The 20,393-nt window shown below is 44.7% G+C and overlaps 1 protein-coding gene across 1 annotated transcript in view; it reads right to left on the bottom strand.

The window, feature by feature from the left end:
* Nucleotides 1-1,566: 1,566 nt before the first annotated feature.
* LOC138533319 (IgGFc-binding protein-like) overlaps nucleotides 1,567-20,393 on the bottom strand; it is a 198,558-nt gene continuing 179,731 nt past the window's right edge. The window contains exons 9-10 of the mRNA XM_069641139.1: nucleotides 15,966-16,026; nucleotides 1,567-1,840 (exon numbers count right to left, since the gene is read on the bottom strand). Of these exons, the coding sequence (XP_069497240.1) occupies nucleotides 15,996-16,026 (31 nt within the window). The 3' untranslated portion in view covers nucleotides 1,567-1,840; nucleotides 15,966-15,995. The remainder of the gene's footprint in view (nucleotides 1,841-15,965; nucleotides 16,027-20,393) is intronic.

The following is a 20,393-nucleotide window of genomic DNA, read 5'->3' as shown; positions in this document are numbered from 1 at the left end:
GTATAAAAATTGAAAATTGACATTGGGCCGTCCGACTGCCTCTGGAAATCCATTGTTTCTCCCGGGATATTCTGTTCAATGAGAGGGTGGGTGGGGACATGGTGGCAATGTTAGGAAGAGCAGGGTGAGGGACATGGCAACAAGGTTTGGAGCGAGCAATGCTTGATAGCGACGGGTGAGCGAGACATGGGTCTGCAAAGGAAATCAGCTCAGCAGTGAGTGAGCACATGCATGGGCTCAACAGCCAGAAAAGGCTGGATCACTCCGCAGCATGAGAAAGCGTGAAAGCACACATGGTATCCAACAGATCTCATGAACGGCAGCCTTATTGTTAAACACATTCTCATTTGTTTAAATATCAGCGGGCCACAAAAAGTAACTAACAGCGCTTTTGCCATTTCATGGTCCCTAGTTAGCACCACCAAATGCGCCAAAAACAATGATGTTAATGGTTGCTTAAATTGTCCTATTTCCAGATGGAGGTATAACTGAAACCTATAGTATGCACAGTGTTCACCAGTCATTGATCAAGTTTTTGATTGGATTGTTTTAGCAAGCAGGTTTCATGTAAATGAATCATTAACAGCTGTGAAAGCAAACGGTCTGTGTTTTCTAAAGTAGAGAATGGCAGAAAAAGTATCTAAGATGATGAGAGAGGAAAAAAGGCCCTTTGAATGGGTGGCCATTGGAGTTACTATCATTAGTTCTGGGGCATGATTGTTTTCATTATTATAGATTTGCTGCATTGGTAAGAACTATATTTAATTTTAAAAAATTAAAGTGAAGTAATCTATGGATTGATTTTAACTATGATAGTTGGGGCCGAATTAATGTGATCATCCTTTTTGTACCTGGGTTGTTTCCTCTTGCTCTGGATCATAACAGGCTTCTTCATTCTTAAAAATATATGAAATTAATCGAATGAGTGAACATGCATAAATGTACATGAAATATGTAAGCACGTGGGGAAATTGGCTGAAGAAGGGGGTGGCACATGCTTCTTTTAATACTGACCTTCCCTCCTATACAAATCACTTGATGCTTAAGTCTATTGAGCAAACACATCATCCTCTCATTTTATAGACCTATTGCTTGCTTAAAATAGTTGCACGTTTTTCTTTAGGTAATCAATAGAAACGTGTCTGCAAGCATTGCTGTCTGAATGATCTCACAGTAACATATTTGCATTTGACTGACTCAGCGTTCACAGCATGCGGGCGTATTTCTTTCTACAGTTGATAAAGGGATGTACCTTAGAAAAGTTAATGGAATGCTTCTTCATGCAAGAGATGAAGGAAGGCCTTGGCTGCTGCAATGGCTGTTTATTTTGTCTACCTCCTGGCCATCACTGAAGAAAGTCAATCAAATAAAACCGTAATTTATTCTCATTGCCAAAAAAGGAAAAGACACTCAAATAGAGGCCATAATTCAACCATCGTAGTTATTCATGCTGCATTGTAATAATGTGCCAGATGCAAATGCTAGGAATGTCATAGGAGTGCTATTTCACAACACAAAAACAACAATGTCTACACAGACATATCATTTTTATTTATTTATTGCATTTATTATACACCTAAATCCAGAGGTATCATGGCGTAGATACAATTTTTTTAATATTTTCAGCATTTGTCAGTTATCTAACACATTATTAATTGAATTAACACCAATTAACTCAGCTTCTTTCACCATTCATTGTATAGATTATAAAATTTAAGATATTTCTAAATTAGTTTGGATAGACCTCATTTTAAACTGCTGATATACAATTATCTGTGATGAATTTATTGTTAAAGAACGTCTTCTGATCCCTGTGGGTTCCCTCAATGAAAAATCCCGCCTGCAGACAAAAACAAAAAGTCACACTGTTTAGTATAGAGCTCTTTGACTTCAGAAAATACAAATCCTTGTTCAGCTCTCCGTTAGATCGCATTTCCCCCTTTCCTTTACAGTTGTTAGGCAGGCACACACTTTGTCATGGAATAATGAATGGTGGGATCGTGCAGTGCGTTTGTTTTGATTCACAACGTCCACATTTCTAATTTAAAATGCACGTATTGTTTCCTCAAAACTACAATACGTAAATATTTCAATTTCATATAGAATTTAATTTTTCAATTTAAAACAAAATCTTAAGATGCAATCAGAATCTTTGCATATGACATGCAGCTGGCACCCTGTAAGGTGCAGACTACAAACTAATATCTGCCCTGATATCATGCAAGCATACAGTGCAAACGGAAAATGCAAACAGGTTTGCTATGCATGCACAGCATAGTGTTTTGCACAGCTCAAACTGCCCAGTCATCCGCTTTGCACATGTGTTCCAATGAGGTCTCTGTTTCATTATGTCAGTATGAGAATGTACATGCACACAAGTGAACACCCAGGATGGACTTGCAGCTGGTGCTCTGGCAGGACCCTAGCAGTGCACTGTCCGCAATCCTTCCAGAGTAGCTACTGACCGACAGAGTTGAAGGGGGTGCAGTCATGCTGCAAACTACTCCGATAGCGCCAACATTAGAAAATGCATTTCCTTGTTAGTATCCATGATTATTGATTTTATTCACCCTTTCAGCACCACAGCGTTTGCACACAGAGAAGGCAACGTTTTATTTGTTTTCATACATTTGCTGTGGCCGTGCTCTTATGAATGTACTCATACATGTGTTGTGGCATTGCTCTAATACATTTACCGTCTCTGAGTTCTAGTGTTCCATGTACAATATGGGTCTGATTAACAACATTTCTGATGTAAATGGAGCAATGCACTAGTGCATTCACTTAATTTGTAGCAGAAAAGGTTGTTCTCGATTCACATGGCCCCTGAATGTATTGCAAGGGAAACTGCCATCATTTTTGCTGGCACACAGCCATTTATGCTAGCACACAGCCCCTCAGAACTGGGCAGGAAAGCTTTGTGAGCCTGTGATCTGTGTTTTCTCAGAATCACGCAATTGAACTAATCACATCACCTGTGATTTTTCCCCTCTTATAATTCTCTGTGAATTGGACCCTTTCTGTTTCTTATCCTGGCTCAACAATGTTTTGCATTACTGTGACCCGCTCCTCATTATCTACAGGCACAACAGCTATTAAAGAAACACATGGAGATTATTTTCTGTTTTTTATAAATACAGTGGCCCAATACATTGTTGCTTTGCTTTTCTTGTAAACTAAAAGATCATCTTACAGTAATCAATGTTTTAAATATCTTAAATCTGTGAATGCCAGATGAAGGTAGTATTTCTGAGTGGCAGTGAAGCATTTGCGGTCAGAGATGAAATATTTTTGTCCAAATCCTATGAAACTCAACTATGATATAAAAGGCCAGATGCCTAGCAGTTATCACTGCTAGAGGGAGCTGTTGCCTTACACATACAACAATAAGACTTCAAGTTCATTTTACAGGTAAACAAAATGTGTATTTCAACAATGATAACATACACTTAGCTGCAGAAAAGGCCCAATACAGGGATATCTCTTTAACAGCATGCTTCAAGTTGCTAACGCTAAGAAAGTATATACATTTAAAAAACATATACACAGAAATGTATTTGACTAAGCACTATTTCTCTAACAAAATATATTACTTTTTTTCTTTTCAATGTTCTTATGTATTATGTTGTTATTCATTGTAATATTTCTTGGTGTGTAATAGTATAACAATAATATACTTAATGTGCATTTTAAACATTATTTGACTTCAATTTACTTTATTTTATGATCATATGTCTCCTTTAAATCATACTGCACATGAATTGTGTTACTCTGACATCCCTCAACATTACATATTTGAGTCCAGAACCCGTACGTGGAATCCAAGATAATGAGGATCAGATACACCAATTTGCTATATGTGCTATGTTTAACTTTCAACTGATTCTGTGAGATTTTGTTGAGGTTAGTACTGTTTTACATAAAAGGAGCAAGATACTTTACAAATTATTTTTCTATTAACAAGAATTATGTTAAAATACACCACATATGTTTATACTCTGAAAATGTTTTCCTTTACACACATTAGCCTGTGCACACAGGCGTTTCCACTAGTGTTATCCAAATGAGTAAATTGCATATATTCGAGCTATTTCATTTGAACATGTCCTCTGCATGCAATGTTCATAATTTACACACTGGAGTGTAGAAATTATGTAAAAACATGTAAAATTACCATTGCACCTTCTTTTTGCACTTCATAGTGCAAATGGTGTAAACGTTAACTTTTACCATTTATTCCAACAGCAGATGCTAAAAACAGTAGATTCTACAAGAATCCAATTTACATGTGCGATTCCGAAAATGTCATGTTAGCCTGAATGCATTTGATTTTTGAGGGTAGAATATAGGGGTGTGCTAAAGAATCCACCAAAAAACCCCATTATGTTATATGAAGCGTAACATGTTATGTATTGTTTGAATGCCTCTGATAGCACATAAGGGACTTGAAAATGAAACTGCATATATTTTCCACATCTGCTCGTCCTAAGGAATATGTATTTGAACAGCATCCATCATTTCCTCTTTCTGAATGGGTGCACAGTGGAATTCAGAAAAATACACATTTCTGAGTTGGACATCAACTTTAAAAAAAATGTGATATTTCCCTTCTGCTTCCATCTCATATGAAAGGTTTCAGTGGGGGAAGAAGCACATATAAATATAATGACCTTGATATTCTTAGTATCTGTATACTGGGCCTGTATACATTTCACTTTCTTAGAGGGGCTGAATTAGAACCAGTGCAGGTGAACAAACTGAGACAAAACTGTCAGAGAAATGCAGGTTTATGGCTCCCCTCATTTGTAAAGGGATACTAAGTCCAAAAAGTCAGGGACACATAACAAAGAGAAATATAGATAGATAGATAGATAGATAGATAGATAGATAGATAGATAGATAGATAGATAGATAGATAGATAGATAGATAGATAGATAGATATTACATGGATGTGGTAGTTGGTGGTTAAGTTGGTGTTTCCATAGGAAGAGCATTTTTTGGGTGGCTTATAACTTCGCTCCCTCTGGACGAATCCTCACCAAACTTTGCAAAAAAGGTATATGGCCCACAAGTTTGGAGAGGTTTGGAGAGGTTTGGTCCGTGGGGGGGGCAAAGTTATAGGGCGGTCCCAAAACTTTTGTTTTTTCCCATAGACATAATGGGAAAAAACTTTGCGCACGCCTATAGCCCAAACCGCTGGACGGATTTACACCAAATTTGCGGCGGGGGCTTGGTCCCGAAAGCGTGCTTTTGCAAATTTGGTGTAAATCCATCCAGTAGTTTTTTTTAAATTACCAAAATGTAAGGCAAAATAATTAGTGATATCTCTGTTCGCTCCGCGGAAGGACTTCCCGGTTCGCTCCGCGGACAGTGCCCTGATTGGCCGAGCGGCTTGCGTGATGTCCGCGGACATGCAACGTGTTCGCTGATTGGACGGCGTGGTGCGTGAAGCACGTCATATTTTCTGTGGCACCCGCCATCTTACATTCGCGGACGACCGCGGACAGCGCGGTGAAACTTGGATTAAAAATTGTATTTAGTGGAGTGTGTTGGTGTGTAAGGGTGTTTGGGGAGGGTGGGGGAGTATGAGATAGGTTCAATGTTCTGTTTTTATATGTGCTAGACACTTTTGTTGTGTTCGATTTTTCTGCGGACAACACGGTTGTTCTGAAATGTTCATAAATAAACAGAATGGATTTGGTGTCAAGTTGAAAGTGTTCTAAGAAGACTTGTGGGGTCCTGGAATGTTTGCAGGGGGTGTCCTGAAGACGTTGTCTGTATTGTTCGTTGTCAAGCTGAAAGTGTTCTAAGAACACTTGCGGTGTCCTGAAATGTTCATACATAAAGAAAATGGGGGTGTTCTGAGGACGTTGTCCGTATTGTTCGCTGGCAAGTTGAATGTGTTCTAAGAATACTCGTGGTGTCCTGAAATGTTCGAAAATAAACAAAATGGGGGTGTTCTGAGGACGTTCTCCGTATTGTGTGCCTGCTTAGCTGTATCGAATGAGGGAATGGCACAGAGAATGAAGTGGAAATGGTAGAAGGGCTGTCTAAGAGTTATGCGGTCCGCGGACAGGGCGTGCTACATCCGGGGTTTTCCAGCAAATCCAGCATGGAAAGAAGACTGTAGGGATCAGCCAATCAGATGTTGAGGTTGTGGATTGGTGTTCAAAGAGACTGTGTGTAGTGAAGATGGCAGAAGTGGAGAAAGTCAGGGTGCTGGTGCTTGGAGATATGTTTGTGCATGGTTTACAACAGTATGCTCAATGCAGGCATGTTGCAAAGAATTTTGATGTTAAAGGAGTGGAGGTGGTGTGGAGCAATGTGCCTGATTGCAATGTACAGGGAATTGTACAAGTTTGTGAAGATATGGGCAGGATCAACAGTCCCCATGTGGTAGTTTTGCACTATGGTGCTTTCCATGTGGGCTATGTCAGTGCCCCTACTTTGTTGGCAGATTTGGAACACTTGGTTCAAGCAGTAATGAACATCCTTCCAAATGCCAAAGTAATTTTTTCTGGATTAGTACCTAGGGCAATATGGGACAATAGTTCTGTTTTTTTTCCTCAGCAAAACAATGCTAGGTGTGTAATCAACCAAGGCATGTGTGCCTTCATGCTTAGAACTGGTATGTTCTTCTGTAATAATGAGAATATTGATTCCAGTAATGCTGTTTATTTTAAAGAAGATGGCATTTCCTTATCTTTTATGGGAAATGCCATTCTGTTTTGGAATGTAAGGGTTGCTTTGGAGAAGTTTATGTGAAGATTATGGTTAAGTTGCGCTACTAAAAACCTATGAAATTCAGTTAAAAAAAACGTTGTTAAAAGGGACGTTATGGTTAAGTTGTGCTACTAAAAACCTATCAAATTCAGTAAAAAAACTTTGTTAAAGGGACGTTATGGTTCAAAGTCAAACCGAAAACCCCCTGAAATTCGGCAGTTATGGTAAGATAAGCAACCATAACTCACGCCACCCTGCACTGCTAACACTAACACCCAGGACATCAAAGATGGCATCACAAATGTCATTGATGACATCACTGATGACATCACATGCGCATTTACTTTTCATGAAAACTCTGTAAGAAGGATTCTTATAATGTTGACCAAAAAGTGTCAAGGATCATTTGTATAAATATCATGAGCTAATTATTGCATTAAGCAATGCATTGATATAAATAGCATACTATTATGAAGTTCTATCCAGTATACTAAGCAACTCATGCAGAAACTTAGGAAGTGCGTGCAGTATACATGATGAAGGTGCAATATTCATAATCTTGCCATGTAGAATAATGAAATGATAACTGCTTTCTTATTAGAGTTTTGCGTACTGTGAAACATGTAATAAGTAGCTAATAAAACCCACTTAATATATAATTACACTTAATACAGACAAAACACAAAGAGACAACAAAACATACAAATATGAGTATATACAGGGACAGAGAAGTAAGCAAAAAAGAAGAAGTAGTAGCAGAAAGAGTTCATAACATAACTGATTATCTTTATGCAGAGAAATGATTGCTCTGTTTCAAAGCTGCTAGTTACTGTATGTATGTGTATCAAATGATGTCAGTGAACCCTAAGGAAAGAAGTGTGAGTACAATGTATACAAATATGACCATATACAGGGAAGGTATAGTAATAAAAATAAAACTATGAGAAAATGCTGATAACTCTAATGATTATCTTCATGCACAGAAAGGATTGCTCTCTTTCAAGCCTGTGTCGTCCGCTATATATATGTTTCATATGATATGACTTGACCCTAAGTCTACAAATATAGTACCTTTTCAATTTTTACTTCCTGACTGTTACTGAAGAAAACTATGTGGCTTAGATATGTCAGTAAAGGAAAAAAGGGAGAGCCAGCCATGTGATGTCATCAGTGATGTCATGAATGACATTTGTGATGTCATCTTTGATGTCCTGGGTGTTAGTGTTAGCAGTGCATGGTGGCGCGAGTTATGGTTGCTTATCTTACCATAACTGCTGAATTTCAGGGGTTTTTCGGTTTTACTTTGAACCATAACGTCCCTTTAACAAAGTTTTTTTACTGAATTTGATAGGTTTTTAGTAGCGCAACTTAACCATAACGTCCCTTTTAACAAAGTGTTTTCACTGATATATATATATATATATATGGAACAAGTTACTTACCTGTAACTGTTGTTCTCCAGCATGGGTCTGGCATGGATTCCCATGCTCATGAATATTCCCCGTCGTCAGGCTGGGAATCCTCGGTAAAGTAAAAACCAGTATCAGTTTCGTTTCTGATCTGTCTTTCGTAGTAGTAACCAATCACTGGTCTCTGCGTCATACTGACCACAGCCAATGACTGCCCTCTACGTAAGCACCGCCTCTGGCAGCCATCTTCAGATTTGGAAGCACGTGAAGTAGCAGTATGACCAAGTGAAGAGCCGCAGAGGGGTAGGCGGGAGGGTTCGCATGTGAATCCATGCCAGACCCATGCTGGAGAACAACAGTTACAGGTAAGTAACTTGTTCCTTCTCCAGCATGGGGTCTGGCATGGATTCACATGCTCATGAATAAAGAATACATAGCAGTACACACATGCACAACCACGGGAGGTGGCAAAGGCTCAACATTAAGGATTGCATCAAACTCAACATTAAGCATCTTACCTCCCCACCAGGCTCACCTCAGGCGAACAGGTTGCGCAGCACTGCTTGGCCGACCCTGGACTCCTCCCTGGAATCCCGATCGACGCAGTAGAACTTCGTGAAAGTGTGCGTCGACCTCCACGTAGCAGCCCTGCATATGTCCAGCAGGGGCACACCAGAAAGGAACGCCGTGGTAGCTGCGATCGCTCTGGTGGAATGGGCTCTCGGACGGCCAGGCAGCGGTCGGTTTGCCAACCGATGACAGTACATGATACAGCCGGAGAGCCATCTGGAAATGGAAGCCTTCGAGAGAGCCTTCCCCTGATTGACAGGTCCAAAGTTCACAAAGAGTTGTGACGTCTTCCGAAAACACTTCGTGCGGTCCACGTAGAACTTCAGCGCTCTAGCCACATCCAGCGAGTGCAAAGTTCTCTCAGCCGGCGACGAAGGCGACGGGAAGAATACAGGCAACACCAAGGGTTCGTTGAGGTGGAAGTCCGACGGTACCTTGGGCATGAAGGAGGGGTGCGTCCTGAGCACTACCCTCGTGTCGTGAAAAGTCAAGTACGGGGCCTTGCAGGAAAGGGCCTGGATCTCTCCCACCCGTCGTGCGGAGGTGATGGCCACAAGAAACGCTGTTTTCCACGACAGAAACTTCAATGGGGCCGAGTGCAGAGGCTCGAACGGAGGTCCCATAAGCTTGGTCAGCACCACGTTGAGCTCCCACGCCGGGGCTGGAGCCTTCACCGGCGGGAACGATCTGAACAGTCCCTTCATGAACTCTTTCACCAGACGATGAGACCACAAGGACGTCCGCCCCGTGGTTCTGGTGTATCGGGAGATCGCAGCAAGATGAATCTTGATGGACGCGTGTGCCAGTCCAGCTTTGGCCAGCGTCAGCAGGTACGGCAGTACTTGGTGAGCCGTAATCCGTAGAGGGTTAATCGTCTGTGCGTGGCACCAGACAGAGAACCTCTTCCATGTGTGTCTGTAGCATTTAAGAGTCGAGGACGCCCTGGCCTTTGCAAGAACCTCTCTGCAGTCGGCCGGTATGTCGTATCCTCCAAACTCTAGCGCTGCAGGAGCCAGGCCTGCAAGTTCAGCGATTTCGGGTCGTGGTGGAGGATGGCGCCTCCTTCCCTGGAGAGCAGATCCACGTCCACCGGCAGCTTGATTGGCGGGGACGCTGACAAGTCCAGAAGGTCCGGGAACCATATCTGCCTCGGCCACGCAGGTGCGACGAGGATCATCCTGCACCGTGACCTCTTGAGCTGGTTGACGAGCCGGATTAGCAGTGGCAAAGGAGGGAATGCGTAGAGGAACAGGCCCTCCCAGGGGAACGAGAAAGCATCGCCCATGCTCCTCGCCTGGGGAAACCTGCTGGCGAACCTCCGGCACTTGGAGTTCGTCGCCGTCGCGAACAGGTCGATCTGGGGTGTGCCCCACTGTCGGAAGAGGCGATCCACTAGATCCTGCCGTAGTTCCCACTCGTGGCACGAGCGCAGCTCCCTGCTGAGTGAGTCGGCGATGGTGTTTTTTATCCCTGCCAGATGAAACGGCACCAGAAACATCCCATGGGCGACTGCCCAATGCCACAGGTCCTGCGCCTCCTTGGACAGTGCTGGGGACCTGGTTCCGCCCTGTTTCCTGATGTAAAACATGGTGGTGGTGTTGTCGGTGAAGATCCTCACCACCTTGCCCTTGAGGGACGGAAGGAAGGACCTGAGGGCCCAAAACACTGCACGGAGCTCCAGGACGTTGATATGTAAGGATTTCTCCGTCGGGAGCCAAAGGCCTCTTGCGTGCAGATTTTTGGTGTGCGCTCCCCACCCTTCCAGGGAGGCATCCGTGGTCACTGTCTCCTGGTGGGCTGGGGTCTGGAAGTCCATGCCCGCCGTCAGATGCGCGCGGGTGCCCCACCACCGGATCGCTCGTCGGAAACTCTCATCGAGTGTGATCCTTTCCTCGAAGCTGCCCGTCGTTTGGATCCAGCGCGCGTCCAGGAACTCCTGCAACGGGCGCATCCGGAGCCTGCACATGGGAATGAGGTAGATGCAGGAAGACATCATTCCGAGGAGGGACTTGATGGACCTCACCTTGGCCGCGTCGGTCACCAACATCCGCTGCACCTTGCCCAGGATGGTCCTGGTCCTCTCCTCCGACGGGGAGGCAAGAAGGGACACTGTGTTGAGCCTCGCTCCCAGAAACAGAGCGTCTTGCGCGGGTACCAGGTGGGATTTGGCGTAGTTCACGGAGAATCCCAGGTCCGTGAGAAGTTGGACGGTCCTTGCCGTGTGAACCACGGCGAGCTCCCTTGTCTTGGCTCGGATGAGCCAGTCGTCCAGGTAGGGGTAGACGTGGATCCCTTCGCGGCGCAGCTGCGCCGCCACCGGTGCGAGGCACTTGGTGAACACCCTGGGTGCCGACCGTAGTCCGAAGGGGAGGGCTTTGAACTGGTAATGACGCCCTTGGACCACAAACCTGAGGAATTTTCGGTGGCCCTTCAGGATGGGAATATGGAAGTAGGCATCCTCCAAATCCAACGACGACAGGAAGTCTCCTTCCTCCAGCTGACCCAGGACGTGCTGGAGGGTGACCATCCGGAACTTTTGCGCCTTGATGAACTTGTTCAGACGTCGCAGGTCCAGGATGGGGCGCCATCCCCCGTCTTCTTCTTCACGAGGAAGTATCTCGAGTAAACTCCGGAGCCCCGAAGCCTCTTTGGGACGAGTTCGATGGTGCCCTTCCTGAGCATCGCCTTTACCTCCAGGAGAAGTTGAGGGACGTGAAGTTCTTTCCTGGCCACGGGGGGGACGCGCGGACACTTTCTTTGAAACTCGAGCGCGTGGCCCCGGGCCAAGGCATCCAGCACCCAACGGTCGGTGGAGATGGACTCCCACACGCTGACGAAGCTCGCCAGCCGGCCTCCCACCGGGGTGCTTCGGTGGGGGCCCGACCCCACGGCCGGTTCAATCCTGCTTCGACGAGGCTTTGCCGCCTTGTCCTTGGCGACGACGGCGGGGTCCGCCAGACTTGCCTCGTCCTCTGTAGGCCTCCTGAGACGACGAGCGGGCCGCTTGACGGTAGGAGGAGAAACCGCCGCCGGAACCTTTGGAGGCGCCCTTGCCTCCGCTGCTCCGAAAGGGCATCCGTCGTTGTTGCAGAACTCCAAGGGCCCGGGCCGTCTCGGTGTCCGCTTTAATGGCCTGAAGGGAATCGTCCACTGTTTTCCCAAACAGGTTGTTCCCATCGAAGGGCATGTCCAGGACTCTGGTCTGAACGTCTTGACGGAGGTCCGTAGCCTTGAGCCATCCACGCCGCCTAAGGCAAACGCCGTTGCCCAACTGGCGGAACCCAATGTCGGCGATGTCCGTCGCAACGGTAATGGCGTGGTCCGAAGCCACCTCACCTTCCTGCAGGATCTCCAGGGCCTCTGCCCTCTTGTTGTCTGGCAAGAAGTCCAGCAGGGGAGCCAGTTTGTACCAGAGCTCCCTGTCGTATCGGGCCGCGATAGCCAAGGCGTTGGCAGCTTTAATCGTCGTCGCTGCAGACGAGATGACTCTGCGTCCCATAGCGTCCAATTTCTTTCCCTCGCCATCCGGTGGGGAAGTCGATGTGGAGGCCGCACCCCCCCCCCGCTTTTTTCCTGGCCGCCGCGGAGACGACAGAGTCCGGGGTAGGCTGCGCCCGGAGGCACAGGGGGGCCGTGTCCGGGACCCGGTACTTTTTCTCATACCGGTCTCTTCTAGCTGGCGTCGTGGAAGGGTTCTTGAGGAGGGTGAGGCCCTCATCCCAAATGTCGTCCAATAGAGGCACTGTGAGGACCGTCTTCCTCTTGGCCTTGCGCCGCTGATAAAGGAAACCTTCCTTCTTCTTCTCCTCAGGGCAGAGTTGGAAAAGCTCGGATGCCCTGGCGATCATGGAGTGGAACGATCCAATCTCGTCGGGCGGAGAAGCCCTGGTGGGAGGCGACGACGGTACATCCTCGTCGTATACCTCGTAGTCGGTACCCGTCGCTGCCGTGTCAGTCCCCGTATCATCCCCTCGGGTGGACGGGGAGGAGGGCTGGAAGGGGCGCGACGGCTGAAAAGGAGGAGGAGGGTGGATCCTTCTTTTCTTGGTAGGGGGAACCCCAGAAGATCCCGGTTCTGGGTCCCCCGACGGGAGAGGTTCCGTCGGCAACGGTAGTCTCGTCCTTATCTCTGAGCATAAGGACTGTATAGCCAACAAAATGGCCGCCGAGCTGTCTCGCGGCGCTGGCAGAGGGGAATCCGACGGGCGATCAGGGTCGTCGTCACCTGCGTCGGGATCCATCCCGACGGGCCGGTCTTCTTCCACGCCGAGGCCGTGGCTTAAGACTTCGACCAGCTCCTCCTCCGAGGTTGAGGCCGAATCTACGACGACGCCCTGCCCCCCCTTTTTCTTCCCCACGGGGGATTTCACGGGGGTCCTATCGATGGGCACAAAAGAGGACTCCCTCCGAGGTGGCAGGGAGACTCTGAGCCCCGAGGTCGCCACCACTGGCGTAGCCTCCAAAGGCTGAGCCAGGGCCCCCGCGACAGACTCGATAGAGGGCTTGACCGGATGGATTAAGGCCTTCACCACCTTAGGTGCGCTCACCGCCTTATCCTTGAGGGGGGGGACAGTGCCTCGCTCCCCCTCCGCCTTCGAGCTCGACCGGGGCCTCTCTAGGAGCCTCGCCGGGTGCTCGGCCTTCCTCTTTCCCGACCCAGAGCGTTGGCTCGTGGTTGATGGTGCCGGGGAGGGTGCGCCCAGCCTGGCGCCCGTAGAGCCCGACCGTTCGGCGCTCCCGGTGCCAGCGGACTCGAGGTGCTTGGCCTTATGTTGGACCCCCGTCGCCGGGGCGTCCTCAAAGGTCTTAGAAGACCGCTCGGATTTCTTCCTCTTCTTCTCGCCGGACGGGCTCTTCCCTTCCAGCCAGTTGGCGAGACGTTGATGGCGGTCCTTCATGGTCCGCTCCGACATGTTGCCGCAAAACGCACAGTCCTTCTCCACGTGCGTCTTGTCCTCATGTAGGCAGTAAAGACAAAAAGAGTGTTCGTCCTCCTTGAAGACGTTCTGCAGCTGGCATCCAGGGCAGACCCTGAACAGCTTTCCGGACGTCGAGCTTCCCTTCTCCTGGGCCATGACCGGGCCTGAGAAACTTCTGGAGTCCTCCAAAAGTGTAGCTCGACGAAATCTTCACCCTTGAGGGGCGCAGACGAATCCGACACGGGTCCCCGTTGATCGAATGGAGAGTCGGTGGAGCTTGAGGCTCTTTTGACCGAAAAAACGAAGTTTTTGAGAAAAAACGTGAAAAAATAGCACTAACGCTCGAGAGCAATAGCACGAGGATCCCAACACATGAACGTGCGGTAAAAATCTGAAGATGGCTGCCAGAGGCGGTGCTTAGGTAGAGGGCAGTCATTGGCTGTGGTCAGTATGACGCAGAGACCAGTGATTGGATACTACTACGAAAGACAGATCAGAAACAAAACTGATACTGGTTTTTTTCTTTTCCAAGGATTCCCAGCCTGACGACGGGGAATATTCATGAGCATGTGAATCCATGCCAGACCCCATGCTGGAGAATTATTTTTTACTCTGGGTGCCATAGGGAATGTATTGGCATGCATGGTATCTCACTCTTTCAGGTAGACTGTGGTGGAGATCTCACAGAATGTAGTGCCTTTCCAGGTTTTGCCACAAAGACATTTCTCTGTTACTTCTCACACTCACTAGAGCGGTAGCCAGAGGCGTAGACAAGGTAGGGCCTGAGCAGGCAAGGCCATCCCTAAATCTGTAAATGCCCACTCAGCAGCACGGTGTGGGCATTTACAGATGATAATGTCACTGAGGTGGGCCCAACTACATTATCTTCAGTCCCCACTTGTTAGGCAGTCCTGGCTATGCCTCTGGCAGTAACTGGGGCAGTACAAATGGGTTTGAAGATACTATACATCACACAAACTTATCAAAGTGGGACGGGTGGACCAGATAAGCACTCTCTGTGGCCTCTTTTGAGTGAGCGGCTTCGCAACATTGTAGAAGTTTTCAACGGTTGTGCGGGACTTAATAGATACAAAATGAAAAGCTGTACAGCCATTCACTTTCAAAGCAAGTTCTCAAAAATGGCATTCTGTCGGGTGTGCAGACAGCAGCTTTCCAGATATTTTGAACTACGTCTAGGATGATTCCTCACCAAGGACTATAAAGAGGAGCTTGCTTATCAACAGGTGTAACAACAGAATAACAGGGAAGAGATGCAGAAGCAATATGACATTTTGACTAAAACAGCGAGAAAAAACGATGCCCTCATCACAAAAAACATGCCATTGGTAAAGGTGAAATGTGAATGCCGGTGGGTTGTCCTGATTGTTGAGGTACCAGGCTCATGTCAGTTTTCAACACGTCATATGTTCATGGTTATTGGTGATTAGTTTGAAGAGTAAGTTTGTAACACCAACGTTTGAAAAGTAAATATTGAAAATTGATTTTGGATAATCCATTTTTTGCAAACTTTTCATTGCTATTCGTTCAAGATAGAAAATGTAGGTCTGAGCATTTTTGTAAGCATTTAATTTGGTAATGTTATGTTTAAAAGGCATTTTATTGCACTTGCCACGAGCCCTGACAAGCACCTATTCTGTCTTCCTAGCTTCAATTGCATGATCATTAAAACACCCTTGCAGAATGCTGACATTTAATTTCTACTTTTCCCAAAACTGTGTCCTTATAGCTTTACTTAGATAGGTTTACTTTTAATATTAAAATCATTTGCCACTCTTAAGTTCCTCTCTCTGTCCCCCTGCATGGTCCGCCGTAAAGCTTCTTCCTGATTCTTTCTACAGGTTGCTATATATTCCTGTACTATAGGTTGGTATACACGTCTGTCACTCTCCCTGTCCCCCTGCATGATCCACCTTAAAGCTTCTTTCTGATTTTTTACATAGGTTGCTACACATTTCTGTTACTCTTCCTGTCCCTTTGAAGAGCCACCATTCCTCCTCTTCATTATACTTTCCATAGGTCGCTATATGTATTCACCTTTCCACCACTTTTCTCACTTTTGATTTTCAGACATTGGTGTTCTGAAACGTGTTTTCAATTTTTTATCATTCAAATATTGGTTTTCAAATTAACACCAGGTAGGACGCCATGTTTGTGGAGGAGCTGGATCATACACAGAGAAGGCAAACAACCAGTCAGTTACAAAATCGGGAGAAAATAAGTGTTTTAATACCATTCCATCAATTTCAGCAAGCAAACTTAAAGAGAAGTTCTCAGAGTGAACAAAGTTAAAGGAACATAAACATAAATGTTTGGATGACTTACCTTAAAAAAAAAGAAGTAAAGAGTAATACCTCATGATTTTAAAGAAAATAGTTTTGCAGCCCTGAAATTCAAAAAGATAAAAACACAGCATGGTTAGTCTTGATTTTGGTGTTTATTTGTTAGAGCACTGTTTTTTGTTTTTAATGAGCATCACAGTGTAACACGCTGCATGTTTTAGAGTGTGAAGATCTTGCATGTTATAACAGTAACATTGGACCAGTGCAAGTCCAATTAGAAGAGGTTTTCAAATTGCTGTTGTACAAAAAACTGATTATTTCAAAGCATCTTGCAATACGGCAATGACTAGGACTAGGGCAAATATGACCTGGTGCAAAAATGTATTGGAAGAGCATATTTTCTGCCCTAGGGCAGATTTTGCTCTAGTGCTAATTACCCTTGCACCAGTGCAAAGTTTCAGTAATATCACTCCATATGTTTGGCTCGTGTTAGATGTGGGAGTACCAAGAATAAAGAGATAGATTTTGACACTAATTTCCATTGATGCTAGAAATTCTGAGTCCGGAAACGGTACTAGTTGACCTTTCAATATTTGGGGGGTCTGTGGCAGAGAAAGCAAAGCACCAAAGCACACGTTCTATTGGCCAGCACATCTGGGTTTAAAAGCACCTATGGCATGTTAGATGGGCTGTAGAGGCGGCATACAAAGAGAGAACTCCCTTTTGTTTCCTGTATCTCCAGCCAATCATGGCCTGGAGCACTAAATGAATGATGATAAGATCCTTCTATCGCAGACATCTACATCTACATCATAAGCCTGCCCAAGAATTGCCCTACTCCAGCGATACCAGAGAAATGTCGACAGGTGTTCATCTATCACAACATGAGGTGTAGGACACTTGTAAGGGGCTAGAGACCTGCAGTGGAGCAAGGAATATTGCCACAAGGCAACTGTGGGGCCTCCTGTCAAGAAGGGTGTGAAAAGGACACACATGTTTTCCTTTTCGTATCACAGCAACATCTGCGTCAATTTCCAAAAACCTACAAAATGTGTGTAAAGAAATAGGTAAGACAGCTTAAAGGGAGAGTGTTTGCAGCTGTTACCTGTGACTCAAGACATATTTTTCACTGTTAAGGTCCACTGTAAGCACACTTTATTTGTAATGACCAGCTTCTAAACAAGCAACCCGTCAAAAATGACTGTCCTCCTTAGAAAGACTGTGTGGCAACATTTTATGGGTAGGATTTTGTAGCATCACATCTAAACTAAACGTGGAACACAATCTGAGATTTGTATGTTGTCCCGCATAAAGAATGACGGTACACAAGATTATGAAGGAGTCCCATTTAGATTGATGTTGAGTTCAGAAGGATCAGTTAGAGAACCATTGTTTTGCTTTATGTATGGCTTTGAAATATACATTTCTTACATGCAGGCCAATTCACTAATAACATGATCCCAAGTAATCCTTTCTTTGCATAGTGTGCCATGGTTTGAAAACATCTCCTGGCATCAGCCTAAGGTGAACATCTAAATGGATTATGCAATGTGCATGATAAACCCCTCATTCCGGCATTTTACATCCAATGGTCTAAAACCATTGCTATTTTTCTTTTCCAGGTAGGGACCATTTTAGTTTAAAAGTCTGTGTTCAAAGTCCATGAAACATATAGAGATGATAAGCCAGGAAAAAGACAGTCCCGATACAAAAGGCAGCCATATAGAATTTCAACAGAATCTAAGAAATACAATAATTCCAGAACTATGTAAAAACAATAAAACCTAAGACCAGCAACATTTGAAAAATAACTTAAGCCTGTGGCGATGTATTAACATTTGTTTCCTGAATGGCAACAACTCGCAGCACTTACGTAATGAGAAAGATCAGACCCCCCAACAGGGATCTGACACACAATGTAAGCAGACTGTGGTAATCTGAAGACTTCTAGGCAGACATTCTTGGCACTCCAAAGGCAGTGTAAGCCACAGAAATTGACAAATTTAGATACCAAATAATTCAAAGACTATATACATACCCAATCCAGGCAATTGCAACTGGATCTCTGTATCTAGCGGCAACCAATGAAGTTGTTCAAGGATGGGAGTAAGACTGCCAAACATCTCTATCCCTGCAACTAACATGGCAGTGGAGTGAAAGATATGCTTCAGAGTAGAGAGGGTGGATTTTAGAAGAACCGTAAGAAAGGAATTCCTTTTGTCATTGTGAGGAATGTCCAGTGGTCGAAATAATAAATGGGACATTATTGATGGATAAGACCTTTTTTAAGGCTCACAACTGATAGTTGACAGATTCATCCACTGCATCAATATCTGGAACAGAAGAGATGCATCCTGCAGAAAGGGTTCTTTTTCCATTGGTAAGAAGTTAAGAGGAGTAGCGGAAACAGAAACCTCTTCCATCAATGAAAGCCAGAAAATCAGGGATTGGAGGTAGCAAAAAACAGCTATGTTTAATATATTTTTGGTTATGTTATATTCAGATTGGAAAGATGGACTCCATTCAAACATCAATTTCCAGAATCTAGATGTCTTCAATCAAAGACACCTGCAGATACAGTCTGTGTGTCTTCTGCCTTCTTATTTACCAGGGCTCCCATCTCAGTTCTTCCAACTGTTCTAAAGAAAGATGAATCCACATTGGTGACATTGTTGGGTCTTGGGGCACTCGAAAAGGCATCAAGGGGAAGTCAGACTGGACCAACCCACATCAGACTTATTGACAGATATTTCTTGGGGAAGGATCATTACCAGTTCAGCACCCCAACCTCAAAGGTTATCTAATGATGAAGGATAAACATGCCAAGTAGTACCTGTGTTTTAGTGTGTTGAATGTCACTGAGAGATTTTGCAAGACTGACAAGCAAGTACCCCAAGCATGCATTAATGAGTATATGTAGTGCGGCTGTGGTCAAGTCAGAAGCCAGATGGACTGGGGGCCAGGGGAAGGTTGGTGAGTACAAATTGATTCAGTTGCACGTAGGAAGCCTACCTCAAAATGTACTACAAAATAATATGGCTAAAACTAGCTTCTTCCGACTTCTTGCCAGAAACTCTGAATCCAAGGAATCTTTCATGATAAGAGGGGTGACATGCCTGATCCTCCTTGTATCAGGGAAACTACCCTGAGCCAAAAATAGGTTCACATGATTCAGTTAACAAGACAAAAACAGAGAATCTCTTTCACTAGGCATGCTGGACACAGGCAATGTTTCTCTTGACTCAGCAGTGGGTGCAATCTGCTCTACTCTACTCCCGCAACTTCTCCAGAGACAGTGGACTGAAACTCCTGAAATGACTGCAACCTGAGAATTCTAGCAGAATTGATGCTTTCATACTATCATACACATTTCTAGCATTCCTGGCATGCTCTGCACTTACTGGGTCCGCCTAGGGTGGAATGTCCCGGTAAGTCCCCTCTCCACCTGACCGGACCGACACGATTTTGGAGACAGCCATGGCGCTAATAGTGCCAAGGCTACCTCTAAAGTTGTAATGAGGCCCGCAACACAATCTTTGACAGCCACTCAATATACTCGCCTGCCACTAACAAATTCTAAGAGTTTTCCTTTGCAACTAATATTTTTTCTCTTCACAAATCTTTACAACCAGTATGTTCTATTATGCAACAACATAATTCACTAAAAATACATGTAACATGTCAGTATGCCATGAAATGTGATCACTGGGAATCTCCGTACTAATATTCACAAAAATATGAGCTAATGTAATTTGTAACTCCTTAATGAAATTATATTTGAATTTTCTACCTGCCCATCAACAAAGCACAATGCCTTTTTGAATTATTTAACACTCCCTCAGCTGCTCTAGCAACGGACCTCCTGCTATCGCCCAAAGGACGGATCATGAATGGAAACTGGGCACCTCTTATACACTCCAAATTTGGGAAAAACATGCTGAAATCTCTTCCCTCAAACACCAAATGAACTATAGGAAATCTCCATCTGGTCAATATGGCAAATAATGAGACAATTTGGAAAATTCTAGAATATATACGTGTGGAGGTGTTCAACATATTTGCTTGGATTAGGAATGTATATGGAGAGAAGGAACATAATTTATATGAAGTTCTGTAGCATTTTCAGAAAAAATAGATTTCTATTGTGGGGACATTTTTGCAGAATATCTAATTAATAAGTTTAATGAAATGTACATGGACATGCATATCTGTTTTTTCTGAAAGGTTGGAATTTCATTTGACAATGTCAAAAATACGATTTCAATTTTAATAACATTTATACAGAATTTCTGTGAGATCTGTGGACATATGTATGGAAAGATACTCAGGAAGTGACACTGACATATTTAGTGATTCTTGTTTGAATATAAGGTGGTTCATTCCCTGCAGATACCTTCTATGAAATCTATGAATTTTTCTAAACATTGAAAAACAGAAATGTCACTATCTACATAATTGGATTTTTCGAGGA

This window comes from Ambystoma mexicanum, chromosome 1p, assembly GCF_040938575.1.
Source record: "Ambystoma mexicanum isolate Mex_15411 chromosome 1p, UKY_AmexF1_1, whole genome shotgun sequence".
Lineage (NCBI taxonomy): Eukaryota > Metazoa > Chordata > Amphibia > Caudata > Ambystomatidae > Ambystoma > Ambystoma mexicanum.
The sequence above is the reverse complement of the archived record's forward strand: the minus strand, read 5'-3'. Positions and strand labels throughout refer to the sequence as shown.